Here is a 27,622-nt window from a genome sequence, read left to right on the forward strand (position 1 = left end):
TATCCCTTGCTTTACTGAGTAGATGTGTTTAAGCGAAATTGGCTTTAAAACAACTTTCTCCAATATGAAGTACATTTTCTGATTGATTCCCATTAAAAAATTGGAAATGCATTTCCATGGACAATCTCTCACACCTTTTGATGAGGAAAGTTGTAAAATGGTAGACAGTACTGCAGTTGGCCAAGCACCTTAGGACACCTCTGGTCTTACATTTGCTGAGAATTTCAATCCTCCATTTTTGTTTCAACCCTTAATTTTTAGCCTTTGATCACTTATTTCTTCTCTTTTTGATTATTTTTTAATGTTTTTATTTTTCAATTACAGTTGACATTCGATATCATATTAGTTTCAGGTGAGCTTTTGGTCACTTGCTGTCCTTTCTTGTCTCCATGACCACTTTCTTCCATGCTTCCTCTTGGTCCACTTTCTTCACTCATTAGAAATGTTCATGGTTGATGGTCCCAGTTCTCAGCTGTCCTTTTGTTCTGTTCATTCGCATTTATGAGACAAGGGCTATAATAACACACTCCCGAAGTTCAAGGCACTGGGTAGGAAAACATTGTCCTTGCTGTAATTTACAAATTCTGTATTTCAGGTAATGTAGAGTGAGAAATGCCTAGGAAATACCACTTGAGAATGTTTTGTCCCCAACCTTAATTTAATCTGTATTGTGTTTCTACCTTGTGCTTAACCGTTTTGTGAAGCTATTCATTACAGTCCTCATGAGTCTTCTCGGCAATGTTCTATTTAGTAGTTATGATTATCTTCATTTTACAGGATATGAAAAAGATTTCAAAGTTATAAACTTGTTCAGAGGCAGCCTGGGTTTTGACCAAATCATCTTACTCCAAACCCAAGTTTGCTTTCCACTATATCACATTGCCTATGTCTTTTTTTAAATTGAGGTAACATTGGGCAATAAAATATAAGTTTCAGGTGTACAACATTATAATTCGATATCTATATAACCTACAGCAGGCTTACTAGACAGCAGTCTAGTTTCCATTCAACACCATAGGTTTGACCCTTTCCCCAAAACGTGATAATTTAAAACTAATGATGGTATTCTGAAACCTTTTGTCTGTGTGCATTAATTTAGCAAAGAAAACTTAGAGAATTGGGTGGATTCATTGATCTGAGTTGGGAAGACTTGGATAATTTATTCTACACAGGGATGTAAATCATCTACTAACCCAGTAAACTGAGAACTTACGTTGGAGATGAGAAATAGGAATTGGTGATGACTAAAAAAGAGGGTGAGGGCTTTAAAATTGGGAACTTAGGTGATGCAGATGAGCCCTTAAGATAAGATATCACCTGCTGCCACTAGCATTCTGTTTTTCTCCTGCCTCCTTCCCATCATGTTTCCTGCTCCTCCTGCTATAACATAGAAGTTAAAGGTAGAGGATACAAGATTGGGAGTTAGGCTATTTTTCAGAAGGGCTCTTTCCCTTCTAATCACTCTTCGTTAACCATTACTAAAGCTACTCACATACCAACTTAGAACATAGGTCTGTTTTCTAGCCTCTAGTTCAGATAAGGCACAAAGAAAAAAGACTGTCATATTGTGTGTGCCTCATAATCTTAATGTCAGAGTAATGTTTGGTTTTACGGTACTTAATAATAGCAGCCACTTACTGACCACCTAGTCTTATGGCTAATAGCTAATGTTTATTTGGTGCTTACTGTGTACTAAAAACTTTCCAAGTGTTTCTGACTCTGTACTGGCAGTGCTGTGTAAAATACAGCACATGATGACAATAATAATAGCTATCACTTAACAGAAATTTTACGTGTGCCAGGCCTCTCCTAAGTGCTTTGCATAAATTAACTACTTTAATCCTCTCAATGAGTCTGTAAATTAGGTCCTACTCTCATCTCAATTTATATTTAAGAAAATTAAGGTTTAGAGGGTAAGGAACTTGTTCAAAATCTCTCAGTAAGTGGTGGAATTCAACTACTCTTGGCCTTCAGAATCTGTCCTTAACCATTTCACTAAACTACTTCCTAAGTTGTGAAATTACTGGTTTTGATATTATTTTTTCCATTTTACAGATGAAGAACTGAGGCTCTGAGAGGCTAATTAATTTTAACTAGGATTCTAGAGTTAGTTCATTAAATAAAATTGTTTATTCAGTGCCTGTTTAGCCACACATTCTGCCAAGATAGCATGTAGCAGAGTCTCACTCCAAAACTTGTGTGCATTGCACTGCACATACATTCTGTGTTTCCTCCTAGTTAACTAAAATATATTCTCAATTAACTTGCTCATTTTTGTCTTCTTACTGAGAGAAGAATATGCTTCCTTGGCAACTGTGTCCACCAGTTGGGCTTTTGTTTATATTGTAGCTAGTTTTCAACACAGAAGTGTTCACTAGGAAGCCTAGGCTGGAGGTAGCACTTAGCCTGTTGCCACAGATATTGCCTACTTGGGGACACCAGACATTAGTGTTGCAGGGCGTTAATGGGCCATCGGAAGGTGAACTCTGATCTGTTGCATGTGGGTAAGTTAAAGTTGTCACTAGACTAGTGTGAGAGACAAATTGAAAGGTACAAAGAACTAGAGGAACAAGTGCTTTGAGTAAAATTTGAGTCTGTTATGAAAAAATGAAACTAGTTGATTTGACATAGTAGCAGAAATATAGATGATGTCATTGACATCCCATCCCCTCTTTCATTCCCTGGGCCATTATTCCTCTACTCTATGTCAGGTTGTTCTTCCCAGAGGGACAGAGTGGAGTGTCTCTTAGGAGAAAGCTACAGAAGTTATTTTAGATGTAGAAAATCAGACATTTCAGAGAGGCAATGTGGAGACAAAAATAGAATAACATTAATAGGAAACGTGTCTGAATAAAATAAAGATGCTGGAAGTGGGAATGGGACCTGGTGAAAGTCAGGACCCACTGTGACTATGATCTGGTGTGCTTTTAGAGGATTTGGGGGAGAGTGGGTGTAAGAATTTGACTAAATGGTGGAAGGCTCCATATGATCAACTCACCCTCTGAATACTATGGAAATGAGTTCTGTGTATTAAAGATGGGCTTTACCCATGAGAAGGTGCTTGGCCTACTTAAATCAGCCCATTTCCACACTTGCATAATGGGAGTGCCTCACGGGAAACAGCAGTACCAACAAATTCTTTAAGATAGTTCCGTCAGTATACTATAATTGATTCTTTTTAGGGCTGCCCTTTAGTGATGGGTTTCTTGAATTAGTCCATGGAAGCAAACTCACTGTAATTGCATAACCACATCTGGGCTTCAAGCAGCACTCCACCAGGCGTCTACTCAAAGCCCCAAGATATTCTGAGTGACAGCCACACAGATCCTGAGCACAATTCCCTGTATTGAAGTTGGGAAGGCCTCTGCTCTTCCCTTATCCGCAACACCAGGTGGCAGGTCCCTAAACTCTGTGCTTTTTAGGTTGTACGCCTGAGGAGTGATGTGTCCAGAGTTCCAGAGAAGGCTTGGAAAGTAGTGAAGGTGAGTTGGGTCGCGGTTATTATGGTGGATCACCAGTCTTTATGCTTGTCTCACCACGGCCCCAGATTCTCACTACTAAAATAGGCATGCGCTCACAGCGATATGCATAGGGGTGCACTGTCTTGGATCCCTTTTTTATGCAGTATATAATCCTGCAGTGTGCATGTTTTATAACCAAATGTTCACTGGTTGGCTAATAAACAGTATTAACTGCCACAGCTCTGTTTCGTGTGCTTGCATAGTGTGAAAGCAGCCTATGTTTCTCGATCATAATATTTCTGAAGTGGCCAGTTCTAACCATTATTCACACCTGAAGGAGAAAGTTTTATTTGGCTGTGGTGACAAGTATCTGTTACTGAACAGTATCTGGAGCACATGTACCCCACGTGCCAGAGTATGTTTCTGGCTGACACCTCTGAGAGATATGGGGGACTGGCATAAACAAAGTCTTTTCTTTCCTGATTTCCTCTGCCATCACTCTCTCACCACCTTCATCCAGCATCAACTTCTGTGCTCCAAAATCTAATCATGTCGTCTTATAAATTTGCTGTTGCAAAGAGTTATAAACGAAATGCCCCTTCAAATCATGGTCTCAAAACCTTCTACCATAATTAATCAAGACTTCTTCACGTAGCCTTGTGCAATAGCCATGGTTAGCTTCTTCTTGTATGATCTTGGTAAGGTAATTTATTTACCCAGGGCTTTACCATGGCTTTAGCTGCAGAAGACTAGTTTAACAGAAGCTTGGCCTCAGACATGGAGCGAGTTGGCAGCCAGCAGGAGCAAAGCTGTGTCAGGACAAATGTGTACCCCCCCATCTTCTCTAGTTGGCTTTCAGCTGGTGGCACCACGGGAGTCTTTCTATGGGCTGTGTATCCTGTGACCAATAACTGGTGCACTCGACCCGGGTCCCTCTTGGCTAGCGAAGGCCTGTCGGGAGACATTAGGTTCATGCTGGTGGAGATCCTTAGTCAGTGGCTCCCTGAGGAAAGTGAGGCAAGCAGCCAGCTTCTGTTGAACAGGTGGTAGTTAGACCTTAGATCTGGTTGGGGGTGGGAGGGAAAGAATCTCTCCAAAATGACCAGTGCTGCTGGTTTTCACACTATACCTGTATTCCTCTTTCTAATCAATGATTGTTTAGACACTAATCCAAAAATTTCTGTGGCAGCATCTGGAGCCCTTCCTCAGCGGTCTGGATGTGGGCCCAAGTTAGGAATGGAAACCCCACTGGGGTGCAAGCAAAAGAGGAAGCATGTTCTTAGCCATGCATCAGTGGAGGCCCCTACTGGGAGAGGGGATTATCACAAGGCAGCAGGCAGCCCTGCACCCCAGCCTGCTGAGTCCATGCTTTGTGCCACAGGATGTGGAGCGGAGGAAATGTGAGGCCAAAGGGGTGGCTCCAAGTTTTCTTACACAATAGCTTATTCAAGCAGATTGGGAATGCCTCTTAAGAGATTTGTTAGGTACATGTCCCCTCAGCAAGATGGCCACCACAGATGGTGGCTTCACATATTCCAGTTGAAATAAATACTTAACATTCATATCTACTTTGTACTTCAGAGCCAGCTTTTCTTTATCAGATGTCATTCTGAACAAGGCAGACAGATTCCTGAACGTTTACCGCTTGGTTTCCAACACATATATGGTTTAAAAATTAAATTCTGGCAAAAGATTATTTTATCTATAATTGTGGTCCTATATTTTGTGATGTTATTTTAAATGACATGGAGAAATTAGTCAGCCAAGATTGATGTGGATGTATTCAGTATCACTAAGTTTGTATATTTAATATGCAGCAGTGGTGTTGGTACCATTACTTCTCTTGATGTGGTCATAAGTTAATTGTGATGATCATGTTTTATTCTGCTTTAGACATTAATGAAAGAGCTCAGTATCTTTAGTTTGAAACAGTTTACATCCCAGTAATTAAATGCTCCATTCCCTCCTACACGTCTCCTCCTCCTTCCCCTTGCAGAAATGGGTCTCTCTTATGGAAGGCACTACATTGACCTCCAAGGTACCTGAAGGCTAAGACAAAAATATGGAAGCTAGTTTCTTACTCATAATAAATGACTTCACACTCAGTTCCAAAATTCATCTCCTAAGGAACGAATTTAATTCTTTCATTATATTGGATCCTTTCTGGTGACAGGCATTGTTTTGCCAAATAGCAACCAGTTAAAAATCTTGATTGATAAGTCATTTCAGTAGATTGAAATAATACTTTAAAATTCACAATTGCTTTTTTTAATTTTGTGGTATCAATTTTGTATTATTGGGTGTGAATTTTTCAGAATAAATTGGTTTAGGAAGATCTGTCATCTGCTGGCTGAATACTTTGTTGTTGATTTTCACAGCACTGCTAATTTTCTGCATGGAGCCTGCTTACAAAAGCTCTTTGAGAACGTTTCTAGAAGGCCCCAGGGTATTAACTTACTGTAATTTTCTGAAGATTCATTATCCAAAATCTTAATTCATTATAACAACTCTTATGAAAACCTACAGAACCAGTTTTTCTCTTTTATTTTCTTATTTGCACAGAATGAGCGATTCATTGTTCTTTTTAATTTGTTTCATGTGGTGCTTTTGAGTACATTTCATAGAGGGCTGTTATTGAATTTCTGTGACTGTCATTATATATCCATACAACCTTTAGGAACTAATATTCTGGCTTTCCCAGTTCTGTAATCTACTTCAAATTTGAGGATTGACATAATTAGTTTCTTCAAAGTTATAACCAGAATGTTAGAGACAGCACTGCAGATACTCAAGACCAAGGATTAGGATTTGAAAGAGAAAGTAATTAAAAACTATCACAGCACATGCTTTTATTCTTTATTAAATTAAGTTCACAACTCAAACTCTTATTGCTATCCGTATGTTTATTCTCTTGTCTGTTTTTGGTGTTTGTTTTTTTTTATCTCATCTGGCTTCCTTTTTTAAAACCAGATAGGTCATTTAAGCTCCTTCATATGCACAAGCAGTATTTGTCATTTGGTTAGTTGAGAAGTTAGAGAAGTATGGGGTCATTGAAGCCTTATACGCATATCCAAAGCCTCTTTTCTCAAAATTAAAAGAACCTTCATAGTAAGATAAATAGAAATAAGAAAGCAAACATATTAAAACAGTTTTTAGGAACTTGCCTTTTCAAGTCTATAATAGTAATTTCTAACAACTTTCTGTATTTCAAGAGCTGGCGAGACGGATGGCTGGTTAAAATGGGTACTTTTTCTAGCTTCAAAGGCAATAACCATTTAGAAGTAGAATTTGGTTTTGTATCATGAAATTTTGAAGCTTTCTACCTTTAACAAATGCCATTTCTGACCTTGATTAGAGTGTTGACTGAATATGTATGTAGAGATTTCAAAGCTAATACAAATGTTAAGGTTTTGTTTGTTTTAACCTTTTTTGTGCCATGTCTAAATCTTCAAGGTAAGCTCCTTCATATCTTCCTGTTAGGTTTTATGTAATGAACCTTCTCTAGAAAAGGTATTAGCTGCCAGTTTTAGCACCTACTGTGAGAAAGGGTCCATGAGGGAGTGGGAAGCGAAGCAGCGTTTGTTGAGCAACTGCTAAATGGCAGGCTCTGTGTTCAGTCTTATCATTTAGTTTTCCCAAAAGCCCGTAAAGTAGGTATTAGTATTATTGTTCCTGTTTTACGGATAGGAAACCAAGATTCTAAGATTTTACGTAACACCCTGTTAGTGGTAGACCCAAAATGCAGATCCACACCTCTCTGGGACCAGTGCCTGTGCCTTTTCTTTGTTGCTAAGTTTATCAAGACAGTGTTGTAAGCGCTTCTGGAGATGTAAACAGAAATAGATATTTTCCCTGCCCTTGGGCAACACATGCTTGAAATAGGACAGAAAATGAATTTCCATATTCACAAGGAAAATTAATCCTAAAACAAGATCATATTCTATTGTCTAATATGAGAAGTACCACGAAAAGGCTGGCAAAAATGGGCGCTCTGCGTATTCAGAGGAGAGCTCTTCTTAATGAATCTGCAGGAAGAGCTTCTTCCAGAAATATTACTTAAGCATTAAAACCACATTTTTTTAAAGGACAAAATTTTTCTACTGGTCACCTCTGGTGAGTGGAATTTCAGGTTTCTTTTTAGAGAAAAAGGTTCTCTAAAACAACCTTATGTGGGTTGTTTCCCTTCTGTTAAAAAATTTTGAATGCCCGGGCAACGTGGCTCAGTGGTTGGGCATTGACTTATCAACCAGGGGGTCATAGTTCGATTCCCATCAGGGCACATGCCCCGGTTTGGGGCTCGATCCCAAGTGGAGGGCATGTAGGGGCATGCAGGACTCTTCATCACATGCTTCTGTTTCTCTCTCCCTCTCCCTTCCTCTCTCTGAAATCAATAAAAACATTTAAAAAAATGTTTTTGAATGAAAATGGAATCAGCCAAAATTCACATTTTAACATTACATCCTTTTTAATCATTTTACATTTATTAAGTATTAGACATGAGATAAAAGAGCATGATTGCTGCCCATGGGAAGCTTGTAGTCTAAGAGGCATGAAGGCATATTGAAAAGACAGAAGAGAGGGAGGAGGCGCAGGCCGGCAGGCAGAGACTAGGCCGTGATGTGTGCCTCTGGTTATGTGAAACAGCCGGAGACGCACTGACCCTTTACTCTCCTGCATTGCGGCCTTCAGAGAGGACGGGCCGTACAAATGGGCGTAGTCACTTATTTCTTAGGGTTTTGCGTATTCTTCACTGTGATCAAATTATCTTAATTGATTCTGAAATAAAAGATGAGGAATCTGAACTAAAGTGAGTTTTTACCTCCCCTTGCATTCCTATGCCAACTTCTGTATCCATCCTTAAAATGAGTATCATGATGTAGTTTCTGGCTGTCATAAAAATTATTTTTGGTGAAGTAATAGAAGTTTTAGATAATGTCCAAAAAACCCAAATATTGTGTTAGAATTTTTTCTGTAGAAAGCTTTCATTAGCTTGTGTTTTATGATAAACAGTTTTATAGATCTTTTCTCACTGGATAGATTACTTCCCACCCCCAAATTATGTGTGTCTATGGCATAATTAAATTCCAAATGTTTGAAGACATTTTCATATTATCTGTGTGTTCTCTGATGATAAGGTGCCTTGGAAAATGTGAGACAGTCTTTTAAAAGAAATGCAGTAATCATACATTGATTTTAAATGACCCTGTCACACGTGAAAACAAATCAGATTGTTGCTCTTAATGAGCTTTTCAATTTACTATTCAGTAGATCAGATAAGTGGATTTAAGAGGTAATGATCCTGTTTAGTACTCAAGCTTGACTGTCAGATCCTGGTAGTGGAGAGAAATCCCTAGGGACAAAAGCGTTGACACAGTTCTAGATGGGATAATGGGAATCAAAGCTAATGGATGATAAAAGGAATGGTGCAAGTTACAAGGATAATTGTGGATTAAAGCACTGCCATGTGTCAATGTTGACTGTTTTTTCTAGTATCTTATTGGGTCAAACCTGATGCTTGGAGAAGCTGTTTTGACAGCAGAGCACAACAGACCCTGTCTAGCTTTCTCCTTTCTTGAGTGCCAGGGACACAACAGAAAGTTTCCTTGTAAGAACCATCAGTAAAAAAAGATACTTTTTAAAAATGTTAAAATGTAAAATGTTTAAAATCACATTTTAGTTATATTTTATTCAGTGTGGCATAGGTAAAACCAAAATTAGATTAAACCTGAGTTTTGCCATAAAAAACATATATAAAGTCTTGAAAATGTAAAATTTGATTTTATAAAAATACAATACAGTGTCATGTGGGATGGGGGGAGTTGGACACCCAAACAATTACAGTGTTAACAGTAGGGTGAGAGAGGAATGGGCCAGCCGCTGTGGGAGCACAGAGGAGAGTGCCGCCGCTGCTGGGAGGGTAGGAAGGCCTCGCTTCAGAGGAGAGAGTTTGGAATGAGCGGGGAGAGGAGGAGGCGGCGGGTTCGGGCGGCATGAAGCCTCCGTTAGGGGCAGCAGTCCATCGGGTTCGGGCGGCATGAAGCCTCCGTTAGGGGCAGCGGGCCATCGGGTTCGGGCGGCATGAAGCCTCCGTTAGGGGCAGCAGTCCATCGGGTTCGGGCGGCATGAAGCCTCCGTTAGGGGCAGCAGTCCATCGGGTTCGGGCGGCATGAAGCCTCCGTTAGGGGCAGCGGGCCATCGGGTTCGGGCGGCATGAAGCCTCCGTTAGGGGCAGCAGTCCATCGGGTTCGGGCGGCATGAAGCCTCCGTTACCGGCAGCGGGCCATCGGGTTCGGGCAGCATGAAGCCTCCGTTAGGGGCAGCAGTCCATCGGGTTCGGGCGGCATGAAGCCTCCGTTACCGGCAGCGGGCCATCGGGTTCGGGCAGCATGAAGCCTCCGTTAGGGGCAGCGGGCCATCGCAGCTCCAGCTTCAGGGGCGTGGCAGGTGAGGAGTGCATTGGGGTCAAGTTGTGAAGGGCCTTGTGTACCATTAATTCATATCAACCCCAGGTTTTCCAAGGGACCCAATTCACTCTCACCCACAGTTCATGGTGAGATAGGGAAGCTCCCCTTTCTACATACGGCTCTTCCTCTGTACCTTCGATGTCCTTAAAGGTTTCTGGTCATTGAGGATTGGTGGGGACTAACTTCCCTGGGTTCTCTCTTCCTAGCTCCCTCTTTTCCCCAGACATCTTTCAAACACAGCCATAGCTTCAGTCTGATAAGAGATGAAAGCCTACTCTCTTGAGCAGAGTCACAGATGCAGTCATTGAAATGCTCTTCTGTAGGGCTCAGAAGTTAGCAGAAGAGGCAACAGGAATTTGGATCTCCATCTCCCTTTCTTTGTCTCTCCCCAGCTTCTCCCCTCCACCCTTGTGCTCTTTCTTTCCTTCTCTTGCCCTCTCCACCTCCCCCCACCCCCCACCCCAGATTTACTCTGTGGACCTGAGGAGATTTTTTTGGTCATAGGACTTAGGCTGAAAGCCTGGAACACAAACTTCTGGTTTGAATAGCGCATAAAATCCAAATATGAGACCTGCGCAATGAACAGCTTTCCTCCCTGTATAACCCTACAGCTCTGGGTCCCCTGTGATTTCTTTCTCACCTTCAGGACCTATGACAGCATATCAGGCTGTTGTTTACACCTGAAAAACAAGACGGAGAGAGTGAGAGCTTAATTGCCTCACCATATAGGAAATAGGCTGGTCAGGAGAAAGTGAGAAAACGGGATCAAATCACAGAAGAAAAGTCCTATACAGCTGGTGTCTGGCAGAGACAACCTGGAGTCACACCAGAGCATCAGGGAGTGTAGAGGTGTTAACCCACCTCTCAGCTTTGCCAGGCTCTTAGGGAATATTCCATTGGCTGCCGGTGGCGTTTTCCCAGTTGAAGTGGGCTGTGTTTATCAGCTCAGTGTGGCTTGGGCTGGGACTGAAATGTCACACCCCAAACTCTGCAACCAGCACTCCCTCATTGGAAGCTTAGTGGATCCTCAGGCCCTGATGTACTCAGCAGAGACTTCCTGAGACTGGGATTTCAGTTTCAGCATGGAAAGTAAGACCTATCTCTGTATATTGGGGGGAGCTTAATTGAGAGATATTTGAGGAGAATTTCTATAAATTCTTTAACTTCCTGTTATTTTTTAAAATGTTTTAATAACTGCCTAACATAATCCTGCATTATGTGATGTTTTGCTGAGGTCTGGAGTGTATGGGAGCTTTGTAAATGTTGGAGCCTTTTACTGAAACACTCCACTTTTTAGCCCTTTATATACATACTCCCCTCTGAGAAAGGGGTGACTTACCACTTTGGAAAAAAAGTATGTAGTGTGCTGGGAGTAAAACGAGTATGTGAGAATAGGTGTGTATGCATTTCAAAATAAGAGAGGTGCTTCCCAGAGGAAAAATAGGGTAAATTTTAAAAGTATAAACATTTTTTCAAATTCTTCATTTGCTCTCCCCACCCACTCCCTACTTCAGTGTAGCTGCAGCAATGCATTAAATCTTACATTTTTTCAATGTAATAGTCTTTTAAGATACATGTTAATGATAAAGCTTTTAACAATTCAGTGTTTTCATGCAGGTATATGCCCGTATGTCAGAAGTCTTAGGAATAACAGATGACAACCATGTTCTAGAAACATTCATGACGAAAATGTGAGTTCCTGCTTTGGTTTTTTATTTTTATTTTGTTGTTGGTTGAATCTAATAGACCTTTCACTGTGTTTAAATCTCTTTATAAATACTAATTTTCTTAATAAAAGACTTGTAAAAACCAGGTTTTAATTCTTAGAATGGTAGCATGGTTTTTAATTGAAACTTAATTTCTCATATTTAAAAGTTCACCATCCAGAAGACATTGGTATTGGTCAAGGTCTCCCATATAGCTGCAGTTGTATGATGCAGCATCAAAATAATGGCTTTACAAAGTTTACAGACTCAGGCTCTTCAAGGCAATTGGGCAGCATTTTTTTAATTAAAAAGAAAATAACCAATTTCAGAGACCAAGTGAAGAGATGATTGCAAATTGGAATCATCGAGAGAGGTTTGATTGCCTTAGGACAGGGCATCCATTGACTCTGACAGGAACCTATGGCTGTCAGAGACATATTCATGGAAACTGAATTATCCTTATAACATTAGCAGAATTCACTAGTTTCTAGTCATACACATAACTTTGTGCACTTACCCTAAACTGGTATGCCTCCACTTGGCATCGCGCTTTATCTATGTAACACGTAAAGAGCACTGTCTTGCCCACAGAGAATAAAGCCAGATAGATAGTCATGATCGTAAGAAGTAAGTTTTGGAGCCACAAGTTGGATGGTTCATTTCTTGGCGGTAACTGTGAGCCTCTATTTGACATACCTCCTGCTGTCGATCCCAAATATGTTTGTCTTAGATACAAACTTAATGTGTCACCTGTAAAACACTTAGGCAACTTTTTAATTTATAAAACTTAATGTAGAGAATTATACACCATTTGGACACTTGGAGAGTAGTGTTTATTATACATTGATTGCGTATAATTTCGAATGTGCTATAAAAAGAATAGAATAGAAAATATTCCATTGGTATTTCGTGATTTAGGTCTTCTAACTTACACAAATGTATGTGTATTTCCATGTTCTCTGTATACAGACAAATGCCTTACTTACCATTAAAAACTTTTTTCATCCTTAGTGTTACGAACCTTAAATACTGGGGAAGATGTGAGCCTGTAATTTCGAGGACTCTTCAGTTCCTAAATGACCTTTCTGTTGGATATCCTTTTTACTGTAGAGCTGATCATTTATATGAACAATCTAACATGCATTCCATTGGCTAGGTGTTTTCCTTGTTTATAACTTTTGCAAGTGTTTTTAAAAATAATAAGCCTTTCATTTAGCCTTATCTGTAAATATATGTTTTTGAAATATTTTCATAAGCTGCACTATAAAGCATTTATTCACAGTTACAATGAATGTATGTGGATATGTAGATTCCTAACTAAAGTTCTGTTTATACTCACCCAGGTTACTAAGTTGTTACATAAGAAAGGATGCTACCACATGTTTTAGCCCATGATTTTTCATAACTGTCTGGAAGTTCTTGTTTTAAAAGAAAGCATGCAACTATTTTTAAGAAGGTCAGAGTGTTCTAAAAATATTACCGTATAGAAACTGAATTCTTAAGAGTAAATATATCTTTAGTAGTGCTCAATTGAAAAGAATATTCTTTTCATCAGTTAAGAGGCACAAAGGAATTGGAGAAAATTTTTTAAGTTTTTTGAACACTTTTTTGATTAATGGCCCTACCAAGTCAACATCTTATTTACTCTAAAATGAGATTTCCCAGTACACATTAAATATTCAGTTTTCTGTCATTAGCAGATTTTTAAAATCTAAAATCAGAATCATCTTTTCTTACTAGATTAATTGATAATACTGTCGTGTTTCTACCAATGAGAGAGAAGCGTGTAGTGTGTCTTTTATGTGTTATCTATCAAATATATAGGAGTGTGAAAATAAATGTTGGTTTAGTTAACCACTGAGATTAGCTGATATTTTAATATGAGGATAGCATTCTGAAAATGGGGGCATTGGAGAGAAATCTTTAATGTAGGTTCACTTCAGGAATATGTTTGTATTAGTTAACTTTAAAATTGTGTTTCTTGGCAAGCCATAAAAGATTTCCAAAGTATTAGACACCCACTTTTGTGCTGGAATTTAATATGCAACTTTTTATTGGAAAATAATCGTCCTTGTCTGGCAAAATCCACCATGCAATATTTCTGTTAGTAGGTATAATGTAATAAAGTCAGGGAGGGCTATTTATCACTACAAATTTTGAGGATTTCAGGATTCTTTTTATTATTTTAATATATTTCTTTGATATTAAATCAGAAAAATGATAAATTACACCTGTCCAGGCTGTTTTTCCTTTTTACTGGAAAGTGATGTACAACCCAATTCCAGTGGTCATTTTGGCTTTTTAAGATATGTATTTTTTCTTATTAAAAAAAAACACTGAACCTGTATTTTTTAAAATAATAATGCTGAAATACTCTTTATTTCTAACATATGAAGTGGTTTATAAGTACTTCCTAGTATTGCAAACTCTGCCCTTTTCACAATGAATTACTTTGAGAGCATATTATCTGGGAAGAAGCCTATGTTACTTTCTAGCACATATCTATTGTTTAGATTTACCCTATTTTTTTAGGTTGAAATTGAAATCTAATATAAAATTAATTTGATTTGTATTCTTTTTAGAATTATTTGCATAATGCCTAATTTATTTGTGTCTGCTATTAAGATCCTTCGCCTATCACCTTATATTTTTTATATATTCTTTAATCCTGCAATTATAACCTTTTATTTTATAAGCTATTTATTGCTTTTGAGAACTTTCTAAAGTTCATAAAAAATCATATTTTCAGAATATTTATTAGATAAAAGTTTAAAAGCTATAACATTTTAAACTAAGGGATACGAATGGTTTCAACCTGGGTACATTGATTTATATTTTTTAACAATTATTTCAGGTTTGCATATTTAGAAATATATATTAGCTCAATTTGATTTCAGTGCTCAGTTATTTGAATTATAAATCATTATGTCCCTTCTAGCTGATCAGTCATGAAATATCTTTGAATTCATTTACATAATGGAATATGTGAGTGGTGCATCTCTTTCAGTGCAGTTGCTGGTTACCTAATGCATGTTTTTGTTGTTTCCAATCGATTTCTTTTTTATAATGTGTTTTTAAGTCCTGATTTTGAAACAATACATTATTTCTGTGTTAAAAATAAGATGACATTCTTCAGAAACAGAAACAGTTATGCAGAATATTAATCATCACTGATTGACCCCTATTAATGTAAATCTGCTTATATATTAACATTTAGAATATATGTAAAATATTAGTAACAAATGAAAAGGATGTTATTTTACAATAGTGTTGAAATGTTCCTTATGACTTTATAATACATGTTTTCAGATAATTTTTCTTTTCTATATTTATCTTCAGAGTGACTCTTACTTAGTTTTTGTGGTCCTCAAAACTAGCCTCTGAACTTTTATGTTCTTGTATCTGACCACTTGTTTGGAAATTGAAATCACAGAAGATCCTCATTTTTAAGATGTGCTAAAAAAGACTGTGTCACTTACCCCAAGGCAAGGGTCTCACATTTTAGTGATTATCAGAATCACTCTAGTTCCTATTACAATACAAATGCCAGATGCAGCTCCAGAATTTAGGCTTTAGGAAGTGTTAGCCTGAGCCCTGAGAATTTGCATTTTTCAGCACATCTCAGGTGATGTGAGTGGTGACTCGGGGTTTCTACTTTAAGAACTGCCTCAAGATAATTAGAAAGTAGAACAGATGTCCTAAACAGAAAAGCTGCGCCTTCTCCCACTTCTCCATAGGACCTTGTCTTCACGAGGAAAAGGCAGTCTTGACATTTTCAGAGGTCATCTAGTTCCCTGAATAATAACGGGTGTGAGGCGGCTGCCAATATGTTTAGTCCCTGGATTTTAAATGGAGAGTGAGCCTGTTGCATTTTACCCCACGCTTTCTGTTTGTCAAATATGAAGTTTTCCAATTTGTGAAGACTATTGTAATTTTAAAATCCAGAGGCCTTTTTTGAGATGAAGTTTACATTTTCCTATCAAATTCATTACATGGGGCACATAAAATCCATTTGGCAAATCCATCTGAGTAACTTTTTAATATATTGTTTAAATTTCCAAGACTAAATTTCAAGACTTCCAGATTCCACGTAGCTCTCTTTGACGTGCGCCATTGAAACGGTGCTGTCCTAGGCAGCCCTCCAGCCAGGTCCAGGGGTCCTTCTCCTTTGTGAAATGCTCTCCAGGCAGAAATTCTGCTCTCTACTAACTGGGGAAGGGGTGAGGGTGTTCAGATGATCAGAGCAAGGAAGCTGCTGGGAGAGCTGGAAAATAAGGGTCATACTGAGCAATGAAATGACTAAACTTATGTTAAATGCTGAGAAAGAGGGAAGAAAGAGTTACACCACACCCAAAATTCTGTTTATTAATCATTAGTTCAAGTATTTATTTATATTTTTATATTTGAAAAATATTTGACCAATATTTCTGCTGCAATTTTTTTATTTACTCAAATTTACAGCAGTAACATGTCTCATTTTGGGTTTCAGATAGATAATAATGAGAAAGGACTTTTATTTTCTATTAGGCCCTCTGTTGGTAGTTGCCCTTATTACATCATCCTCAAAGCTTTAAGAAAACCCCAAAATATCATTAGCTTTTTAAAACAGACCCCATAAAAGAGTTCCACATTAATTCAAGGAAGTACCTAAGCTCATTTTTACTCTCTTGTTACTGTTAACTTCAGCTCTTCTTAGGATTAATAACATCCATCTTATTCCAAGACCACATACATAATTCGGGAACCCAGTACAAAATGAATATGTGGGTGCCTTGTTCCTAAGTTATTAAGAATTTCAAGACCTCAGCAGCAGAGCACTGAACCAAGCGCAGGACCCTGTGCAAGTTCACGGCTTGCACACCCATGAAGCTGTCCCTGATCATCTGTTAGATAAAGAAATAATTCCTTTCATTTGGCTTCAGACTAACTCACCAAGACTTTGACTATCTCCTTAGTTTCTGTACACCAGGACTCAGTGAATATAATTCCTATCCACATGGTTCATAGATCCATTTATCTATCTTTACTTCAATGGTTTTCATTTTTGCAAGCCATAGAGTGTTCATTTCCTGACCAAACAACTTGGTCACCCTAATGATTTTATTTTTCAACCCCAAACCTCTTCCAGCTTCATTTGTCCTTTTTTGCTCATTGGTTTAAGTGCAGTAACTAGAACTGCATCCTTATTTAGATTTAACCTTGAGTAAGAATAAAATAGTGATTTTTACATTTAATTCCTTACTCATCTTAATGATATGCTTTATCTTCCTGGTCTTTCAATTCAGCAAATATCAATTAAGCATTTCTCAGTACAAGGCAAAAGGACAAATGAGACACAGGCCCTGCCTTCACAGAATTGGTCCTTTCCTATATTTCTATTAAGAGTTCCTTTCCTATATTTCTATTAAGAGTTCAAAGAACATTGTATTGTCAACAGAGTTTCTTTTTTAAAAAATTTAACTCAAGTAAATTACATATTAAATTTCTGAAAATCTACACATTAAACATAATGTGGGTACGTGATATTTTGGTATGGTGGCTTTGAGGAAGTTCTTTTTATTTTAGGTCATTTAGACATAGCTTATATACAAAACCATTAGGCATACAAGTAATATGCAAAGCAAATGTCCTCACCCTGTCACTGATCTTCCCACCACTGGGGTGTGAATCCTGAATGAGGTGGGGGTCAGGAAAGAGTAGAGGATAAGAAATGAAACAAAAGCCTAGAATGAAATAAGAGTGAAGGATGGCAGTAAAATTGGGTATGTCTGTTACAGAAAATATTTAGTAATAGTAGTAATTCTGCTTTGGTGAAACAGTATTAAAAATGTATTGCTTTATTTCAGTGAATACCACCATCTCCAGATGGTTTTGAGAATGTTAAATAAAACTAGTTCCAGCATACATCCCTCAGGCATCCTTCTATTAACATTTCTCATAAAAAGAAATGTTGATTTATTTTTCTGTTTTCTGTCTCTATCACCCATGCAAAAGGCATCTCATAATTTATCTGCTTTGTTTGTTTTTACACTCAGATCAAGTGTGAGAATCCTGTCTACTCTTCCATAGCCCACTTACTCAGACCTTCACTCAGTTCTTTAAATTCTCGCTTCACAAGATTACCTTCCTTGAGTATTGTTTTAATCTGATCATTTCTCTTCCCAAAAGCCCAGAATTACTTCTACTTGTTTCTCAGGTCAGCGTAAAATTACTGATTTGAACTTGAGTCCTTTAACGGTATTTGACTTATTGAGTTCCCACAACTAATTTCTGATCTACCACTCAACGATAATTTATACTTTATACTTTTCCTTGGGCCAAGGAAGTTTATTTTACTTTCTCCTTGGCACCCTCCATGATCTTTCACTGAATCACCACCTATGCTGTTCTCCTCATTGGACCCATTTTAACTCAATTTGGCCTCTTAAAATTTTCTCAGGTCTCGCTAAAGACTTAGTGAAGCCATCCTGAAAGAGTTACAATCCTTAGTCACTGTATTAACTGAAAGAACATGAACAAGTCATGTAATTTCTCCGAGGCTCAGTTTCTTTGTCAGTAGAAAGGAAATATTATCTTAGGATTTTATATGGATTAAATAAAATAATAGGTATATAACAATATATTTGTGTTTTCTAACAAAAATAAAGCACCTGATACTACTGACCCTGTCGCATAGTAGGCACTCACTAAATAGTAAACCCTTCATTTTCATTCCTATCATCTTTAATTTTCTTAATGTTCCTGAACACCTACTTCTTATCTTTGTACCTGAGGAAGAATATAATACAGCTTGATATCAGCTAGTCTTCTCTCCATTTAGGTTGTAAGTTACTAGAGATTAGGATTCTTTTTCCTCCCCCAGGGTTTCAGAACTTCACATGGGGACATTTGAACATATTGTTACCCCCCTTATTGAGTAACTAAGCATTGAACTCCTATTCCTTGTGATTATTAGCATCCCTTCAGATGCTTCATTTTGGTTATACATATTAGGATTCTTTTAGTCTAGTAGGGTTTATTAGCATACCCCTGTTTGTGCAATAACTGAACTAATAGTTCAGTAATTGTACTTTGTACTTGTCATCTATCTAGAGTAATTTCCCACATGTGATTTTCTTATCCGTGAACTTTCTTTTATCATCAGGGTCTAATTCTATCTGCAAGAACTGTTTGTAAACATATATGACTTCTAAATTGCAGACTCGAGCAGTACCATCACCCACTCTCTTGTACTTAGTGAATGAATATCATATATTGATTATACTACTTTTATTCTCAAACAGAAATTTCACATTTTAAACACTTCTGTAAATAAGATGTCTTACAATTGAAGGTATTTTTAAACACCTTTTCTTTCTTATTAGCACATAAAATAATGTTTTTTTATAATTAGTGGTGTAGGTTTGATGAAATATGATACTCAGTAAAGGCTTCATACCATGAATTGATAGTTACTGTCAGCAAGGCTATGGAGTTTGCTCAGTTCTGGATGTGATGAAAATTCATTAATGAATTTGCTCCCTCCTGAAAGAACACTTTCCCTGTTCCTTCCGAGACCTAGTTCCAGCTTCAGTTGTGTCTCAAGAAGCTAGTAGTCTGTAGAATCACTGGCCTCTTTAAAATCACATGGGTATGATATAACCTAGTGAGAAGAGTTTATCCTTGACAGTCACACAGAGTTGGATTTGATCTTGGTTTTATCATTTTTTAAAATTTATCTTTATTGTTGAAAATATTACAGGCGCCCCCTTCCCCCCACAGCCGCCCCACCCGCAGGCCTCCCCGTATCTGTCTGTGTGCGTGTTCCGTGTGCGACCCTGACCGAATCCTCCTACTCACTGCTCGGACCGTTAGACACCATTACGTGTACTGTTAGGAGCTCTTCAGAACACCATCCAACTAAAATCCTCCCACCATCTAGAATGGTGTGGTTTATAAGAACCCTAGTCTCTTAGAAGTAACAAGATGTGAAGATGATAAAATGATTATCCATTTCCCTTCTTAGTCTTCACCCCCACGGGTATGGTTAGAGAGAGGAGGGGGGGAGATGGAGGGAAAGGAACACTGATGGGAGAGAGAAACGTCAGGTGGTTGCCTCCCGCATGCACTGACCGGGCATCGAACCCGCAGCCTAGGCGTGCGCCCTGACTGGGCGTCGAACCCGCAGCCTAGGCGTGCGCCCTGACTGGGCGTCGAACCCGCAGCCTAGGCGTGCGCCCTGACTGGGCGTCGAACCCGCAGCCTAGGCGTGTGCCCTGACTGGGCATCGAACCCACAGCCTTTTGGTGTACGGGACAATGCTCCAACCAGATGAAGCACCTGGCCAGGGTTCCATTTGCCTTTTTAAAAATGGACCCCTTAAGAACCATAGCTAGCTTTGAATTGAATTCCTATAAGGGAATATAAATATTCACATGAACTCTTATTTTTTTTCTTTATTGAAAAAATATTTATTCTTTATCATTTTCTCTTTAGAGTGTAATTAAAAGACAGTGGGGCAGGCCTTGATTCCAAGTGCACAGATGCAGTTCTGCAGAAAATGCGTCTTTGGCAGACAAGAGTCTTCCTGTGAATGTTCTTTTTATTGCGCCCATAAATATTCTATTGTCAGAACATGACTCGCTGTTTATTAGCAGCACTGACAGGAAGATTCCTATTAATGGCAGCATTCTGGTCACCCACAGACTCTGTCACTTTTAACTTTGCAATTCTAAGAAAATTGTATTTGGTAATTACTTAAGGTATTTCTTAGTTTATTGATCCCCACCCTGTTAACTGAGTGAAGTTTGAGTGGCACTTCTTCAGTTCAGTGATTCACACCAGGGGGGGGGAAATCATCAAATCTGCATATTTGTAGGCAGGGAAAGACCTGCTGCCTGTCAGCCCTGATCTCATTGCCTTCAGCCCGCCAGAAACACGCAGCTCATTGAGAACCCACCGAGCACAGTGCGGGGAGGAAAACGCACAGATGCGGCCCCTGTCCTTACAGAGCTTCCAGTCTAACACCGAGGTGAGCCAGCTGTGCGTGCTGAATGTGCAGCTGGAATGGTGGCTTTAGAGCTCGGGGGACTTGGCTCTAAATCATACTAACGGTCTCCTTGGAAAGCTCTGTGCCATTTTTTTTAGTTTGTTTCCTCAAACAAAAGTGGTTCTGAAAAACAGAAGTGGTGCTGCCTGTCTCGTGGGGCTGTGAGAATCAGCCTTGCAAGTCACAAACATTCTGTAATCGTTAATTCTCTGCGCCTTGGTGTCCTCTCCCCTGTCTGTAATTGACAAAGACATTTTCAGTGTTTGATCCTCACAGCAATCCTGTGAGATGGATGCTTGAGCTTAGGTTTCATCCTCTGGTTGGAAAGGGAAACTCTCCAGAGTGGCCAAGTCTGGTGCTCAGGCTCATCAGCTGATTGAATGGTGGAGTTAAGCCGAAAACCCAGGCTTCCTGACTTGTGTTCCAATGTGTTTTCTACTCTTTTACGTCCACACCCGAGTGACTAAAATGTCGAGTTAGACTCAGTGCCCTGTACAGAAGCGCTGTGCGGAGTTCTATATTCAGAGAAGACGGGAGGGAAAGGAGTCAGTGTTCATGGGAGCATGAATGGAGGCATTTAAGGTTATGGCCTGCAAGATGGGCATGAGTGAGTATGCAGGGAATAAGCCAAGAGGCCCAGACTAGCAGAAAACACATGACTGGGGTAAAGGAAAGGACGAGGCTGTTTATGTCCTGAATTGATGTTCTCAGAACCCACGTCGCCCTTCTTTGATGCCAGCGTTAACCAAAGTTATTTAGGCCTGTGATCATGTCATGATTTCTTAACTTTGTTCTCACTCCGAGTTGAACTGTTCAGGTGATAGTTTAGTACTGTAGAAAGAACATGATCTTTGGAGTCAAACCTCAGTTCAGATCTCAGCTCTATTAACCCATAGCTGTGTGACCTTGGGGCAAGTAACTTAATTTCTCTGTGCTCCTTTTATCTGACGATTAGAAATAATAAATAATATTTAAAAGCATAATTGTGAAGCTTAAGTGGGTTATATATGAAATGCCTTGCACACAGTAGGTACTTGAGATGTAGTCGGTCCTCTGAGCTCCAACCAGTGCCCAGTGACATGCAGCCTGCTGCATCCTCCTGCTTGGGTCCCGATCTCTTTCATCTGAAGCAGAATTTCCTCATATTTCTACAGGAGCTCATTGCTTCTTAGAATTGAACATTTCTCTCTTTCTCCATAGCCTGTTATGGGTCTTTTATCATTAGTTTATTATGAAATAATATTAAGTGAAAAGAACTTCTCGTGTTACACCCAAAATGTAAAAGAGGTCAGTTTTAATCTTTCACTGTGAAGGTTTTAATAGTAAAGAAGTTTTTGTCTTAATTATAAATTTCATTCTTCTTTCCATAACGAGAACATGTATAAGATAAGAAAAGTAATTGCACTGGTTAATAATAGATTATCATTCTTAACATTGTGAAGGACATTTCTATAGGAATACTCTTTAGAATAATATTTATTCTTCATAAGTAGAAATTGGTGCTATTGTAATTCAGTGTTATTTTGTGATTTATTACCTGTTGATAAGACAATTATATTTTCCCAGATTCCTTAACTTCTGTTACCTATATCCTTTTAAAAAAACTTGTGAAGATAGATGCTGTGAAATTCATGCTAAAAAATCACACGGTAAGTCTTATTTTTTTTCATTGATGACTACATTTTGCAAGTAGCTTAGGTCAAAGCATTTGTAACTTTGGATGCTCTTTTGCTTTCATTAGAGTGAACACTTCCCCTTCCTTGGCATCAGTGACAGTTACAGTCTCAGTGACTTCAGGTGCCGAACAACCTTCTACACAGCCCTCACTCGCCTTCTAATGGTAGACCTAGGTAAGGTTAAGAATTTAAGCTTACTTAATAAGGGATTAACAGTATACCTGTGTGAATAAAGAAGTGAAGTACTGATGAGGACCACATTTAACTTATTAGAATTTGCTATCCCCAACAGTTTCTACAGCTTCCTGAGATTTGAGCATTCACTTGTTAACATCACAGCCAGAAGACAGATTTTTGTACTTGAGGTGGTATTTCTTTACTTCTTCTAAATTTATCTTCTGGGTGTCCTTTGTTACATTCATTTTAGCTCTAAAAATCTAGAAGTAATCTTAAATACAGAAGAGCTTTTACACACAAAGATTTTCTTTATAATGATATTTAATCTAGAGAAAAAATCGAAACAATGTAAATGTCAAACATAGGGAACTGTAAAATTAGGCACATCCACTTACTTGATGGAGTAATATGTGATCATTAAAAATGACGATTTGAAGACAATGCAAGATGTGAAATTTTCTGGTATAATAGTAAGTGGAAAAAGCAAGTTAAACTGCAAATGGTATGGTCATGCCTATTGGGGGCAGAGGAACAAATACATCAAAAAAAGGCTTAAAAGAAATTCTTCAAAAATGTTAAGTGTTGTCTTTGAATAGTGGACTATATGTAACACTTCCTCATTTCTGTTTACTTGATATTTTCTTGATGTATTACTTTTGTAATGGGAGAAATTAACTTGTGTTTATTTTTTCATTGAAAACTAAAGTTAGCGGGAAATATCCACTGATAGACAGCACCTTAGGAGGGGCACTTACTCCTCTCTGTAGGGGCCGCGCATTACTCTTGATTCCCAGGGTTCTCCATGTTTGAATATTGCAGATTAAATTAATCAGTCTCCAGACACATGAGGGTTCAGTCAATGACAATATCATCCTTAGAGAATATATATAATACTGATACTTTTTTCTTCCTTTCTCTTGCAATGTATTGATTGATCCATCAACTTAAATATGAGTTTTTAAAACATGATCATATGAAAGGAAAGATGAGGAATAATTTTATTTTGCTTGGAAAAGGCACTGAACCTTGTAATGGGAAGGTGACCTGGCCCTGTCTGCTCCACACTGGTACTGTTTTTATGCTTTTCAACAGAATAAATTACCAGAAAGACAAACAGCCAAAAGTTGAGAGAAATGCAGCTGGAATGATTAAGTAGCTGGGCAGGATTGATTTCTAAGGAAAGATTAAAAGAACCATGTATGTATAACTTGGCTAAGTGACAACTAGGGCTTGAGGCAAAGAGAACTGTCTATAAATATTTGAAGAGTAAACCAGGCATGCAAAACCCAATCATCTGCTACCATAGGCCAGTGGGACATCCGACTGAATGACAGCTTTGCATACTGCACACTGGCCTATATTATGTCTTGGCTGCTGCCTTGAAGACAAGAGGAGCAGCCCAGGTGTTTTGTCATTGTCCTTAGTATCATTTAGAAAGCACACTGGGCTGAGGGCTGAGCGCATGACAAAGACCTTGCTAAGCTCCCTGACCTCAAGGAGCTTGCCCTCTTACTTTCCTGGTTTTGTCCAGGCATTAAAGACCGTGAAACCCTTGCCTAGACTTAAGTCTTTCCCAAGCCTTAAACGTGCTCTTTGAATGATTGTCAGACAGAGTGAAAGCAATGAGAAGACCAAAGTGAAAGAGAACTCTCTGGAGGGAGGTTTCCTAGAAATAGGCCCATGTCACGCACATCTTCAGGGCCTGGCAATGGAATGGGACAAGGTCCTTTTTCACGAGGTCAGCATAGACAAGATCCCCCGTAAATCTGGTCGCTTAAACAGCAGGACAGCACTGTGTTTGCAGCACTGCTTACTTAGCATTGATAATCGATAGGCATGGTGGTGCCCAGAAAGACCTGATGTTGCACACTGCCTTTTTGAGGATGACTTCTGTTCAGTGTTAACTGTGAGGTATGAGAAACTGAAGGAAAAACAGATAAATTTGAATAGAGTTCTTTGAAATATTTAACCCATAACAATATAAAGTATAAATTGATATTTTACTAAGTTTTTTTTAAAGGTAAATATCTGTTATGTTGGAAGCACTTTTTAGATACCTTGTGGGAAATAGAAATAGAAAGGCTATGTGGACATGCCCAGTACGTGGTTGGTACTAAATATAAGTAAAATGAATTGGATATACATAAAATTAAAAACAATAGCAACTACACTCATGGAACTTCTACATTGTTTGAAAAGAAATTCCTTCCTTATCTGTCAGTGTGTTTTATGTTTTAAAATAGTGTAGATTATAAGCATCAGGTGGTGATTTGAGGTATAAATTACCAGAGCGGCTTTCCCTTGTTCAGAACCAGAGTGGCAATTCTTCCCAGAACATGGTGAGCTCCTTTGGCACGTGGACTTTGTCTTTCCCTTGTTTTCTGGTGCCAATCTCAGTATTTCTGCATTATAAGTACTCAGTAAATTTTGTGGAAAGCATGGCCCATGAGCACACTGTGACCACGTGGCCATTGTCATGGCCCTAGAGCCAGCTCTGCCTTCCAGGTTCTCTCTGGGAGTAGCTTTGACCAGTGGCTTATTACTTTCTCAAGTTATCGCTACACTTGGCCAGTCTCATGCTGGATTAATTTTTTGTTTTCTGTTGAACAGAAAAGCATTACTACTTTACAGGTGATCATTTGTTGAATGTTGTTGAACAGTTCTGTTATTTGAAGCCATGTCTCACAAACTAGGTTAACAGTGCCCTGCTGTCAGAATGCTGTATGTGTGGTTTTGCAGTTCTCTATCGTGTGTCCACTGCCATGGATACGAGGACAAAAGAGGGAGTGCTCTTGCCAAAAGAAGCACACATCCGTGTATTAAGTGAAAGTAATAAAAATATTAGGTAACAAGACTCCTCAAATTAAACGAAGAAAAATTTAGGAGGAACTTTTTATAATACTTATTTTATTTTTTGGTAAAAATCAACTAGAAAAAACATCTGACCAACCTTCTAGCAAACCACTGGATGTGATTCTTGGATTGAAATATAAAATGTATTCTAATTGAATCCTACAAAATAAATTAGATATGTTTTGTGTATAAGCCTTGCACATTGGAGTGATTAGAAATTGGGTGTCACATTAATTGATATTTACTTTGAAATGCATTTTGGTTTCTATTCAGTAATTTGTGCTTTGTATGAATTTAATTAGATGCTATGTGCCCCAGGTTGTATTTCAGATGAAAATGGGGGTTTTTTGGCAGTAAGCAGTAGTAAAATTTTATCAAATTGTTCCTTGTCTAAACTAAATGAAATAAAGAACAGAACTAAAAGCATTTCATCATCAGAATGATGATGTTTCATGTTGGCAATGTATTTTTTGTATTTTAAGAAATTATAAAAATAAATGGAAACAATCCCCTTCACGAGATGGTTTTACACACAGAAGAAAATGGGCGACCAACCATATGTGCACGCATGTTCGCCCTTCCAAGAATCACTTAAAGTTCCCTAGGTTGTTTTTAAATTAACTTTGTCAATCTAATAAACTAAAGCAAAGATAGTGTTACCCAAGCCAGTAAATGGAGAAACTCCAGGGAGCTGTTCAGTCTAAAATACTGGAATAAATAAAAACCTTCTATTTTGTTTCATTTGAGTGGAGGTGAAATCAGTTGACAAGTACTGGAGAGGGGAAGTGTGGAAAAAGCTATTGCAAGGCTTTTTGTTTTATGGAGAACTAACTAAATATTTGCTGCAAATTAAGTTTTTACCAGCCACAGATTCAGAGGTGCTCAGTGTCACTGACAGTTGTTTTTCCTTGGACTCTTTATGACTGCACCTTGTCTTGAACCACTCACCCGAGAAGCACATTGATAGATCTGAGTGAGCAGCGCTCCCTCAGATATTCAGACTCTAAGAAGCAGCCATATTTTTTAATGATCACAGGAATGCTAATATAAAAATAGTGTTTATAGACATTAAGAGATAGTTCTTTCTGTAGGGATGAGGGTAACATAGCATCCATCTACTTTTGTGGCTTATAACAGGTACTTGGCACCTGAAGATATCTCTAGCTTGAATTTGAGAAATTTTAAATTACAAGTAAATGGCTTGAATAAAAAGGGAAGCGTATTCTAGAAATAGCTACTTAAGACAGAAGGAAAAATACAGAGGAGGGAAACGTTCCTTTAGTAGTAATAACTAACATTAGTTTGCACATTTACAGTGGGCAAACCACTTTACATGCATTCTCCTGTTTGCTCCTCACATGAAATAGGTATTATTGCATTGTTTACTTAGAAAGGTGAGGTGCAGAGATTAGATGACTTGCCCAAGGTCAGTCATACACATTGTAGCCCTCTGACGACACCCTCATTCACTTTGCTAAGCTATTACTTCACCTTTCCGTTCTCAACCAATTAGGAAAAGTAACTTTTTCTTCTTCATTTTTATTTGAATGATCGGGACTGAATGACTGACTTGAGGCTTGGGGGCAGTGAGAAGAAGGGAGAAGGGATTACTTTTCAAGCTTCTATTAAACAGATAGACTCGTGTTTATTATTTGCCCTAGATAGGTATATTACAGTCCTGTGATCAGTGAAAGTCAAATGTAGTTCTTAAAATGTGTCCTTATGTCTAATAATTGGACAGAGCATCTTTTTTCTCATAGATAAAGGAACACAAAGGGAGATAGCCCAGGAGGATCTAGCAAGTGAGAAGCTTGATCAGAAGTAGCTAATGTTCTGATAGGAGGACTCCATCGGTACATCACCTGTGTCCATGACTTGGCAGAGACTATCTGGAAACTAGATGTTGGGGGTGGGGGGTGGGAGTGGGCAATAAGAGGTGAAGAAGCAGCTGGTAATACTGAGAATCTGTAATGAGATCATTAAGACTAATTAGCTGGCCCTGTAGGCAGAAAGCAGCCCATTAAGTCCAGATCCAGTTTTAATAACTTACCTGGTTTTGAGGGTAGAGTCCTGAGCACCCCAGGGAGTAAGGTGCTTCAGGGAAGAAACTTTAAGGTAGCTTTCTTAGAGGAGTACAATAGTTTGCAGTGGGTGGTGTGTTTTTCTTCTGGGAGCTAAAATAAATGTTCTGGTTCCCTAGGGAGAGGAATGAAAGGGAGCCTCAGTTTTTTCATCTATTAAATGGAAATATGTACCT

At 38.5% G+C, this 27,622-nt stretch overlaps 1 protein-coding gene across 2 annotated transcripts in view; it reads left to right on the plus strand.

Annotated features, from left to right (window-relative positions):
- Positions 1–27,622, plus strand: part of RANBP17 (RAN binding protein 17) — a 219,085-nt gene that overhangs the window by 123,736 nt on the left and 67,727 nt on the right. Inside the window, exons 15-19 of one of the 2 annotated variants that reach the window (XM_087816967.1) lie at positions 3,423–3,482; positions 11,543–11,616; positions 12,643–12,723; positions 22,245–22,308; positions 22,401–22,509. In XM_087816967.1, the coding sequence (XP_087673093.1) occupies positions 3,423–3,482; positions 11,543–11,616; positions 12,643–12,723; positions 22,245–22,308; positions 22,401–22,509 (388 nt within the window). The remainder of the gene's footprint in view (positions 1–3,422; positions 3,483–11,542; positions 11,617–12,642; positions 12,724–22,244; positions 22,309–22,400; positions 22,510–27,622) is intronic. The other variant, XM_087816968.1, reaches the window with a different exon arrangement.

This window comes from Miniopterus natalensis, chromosome 4 (genome assembly GCF_054644295.1).
Source record: "Miniopterus natalensis isolate mMinNat1 chromosome 4, mMinNat1.hap1, whole genome shotgun sequence".
Lineage (NCBI taxonomy): Eukaryota > Metazoa > Chordata > Mammalia > Chiroptera > Miniopteridae > Miniopterus > Miniopterus natalensis.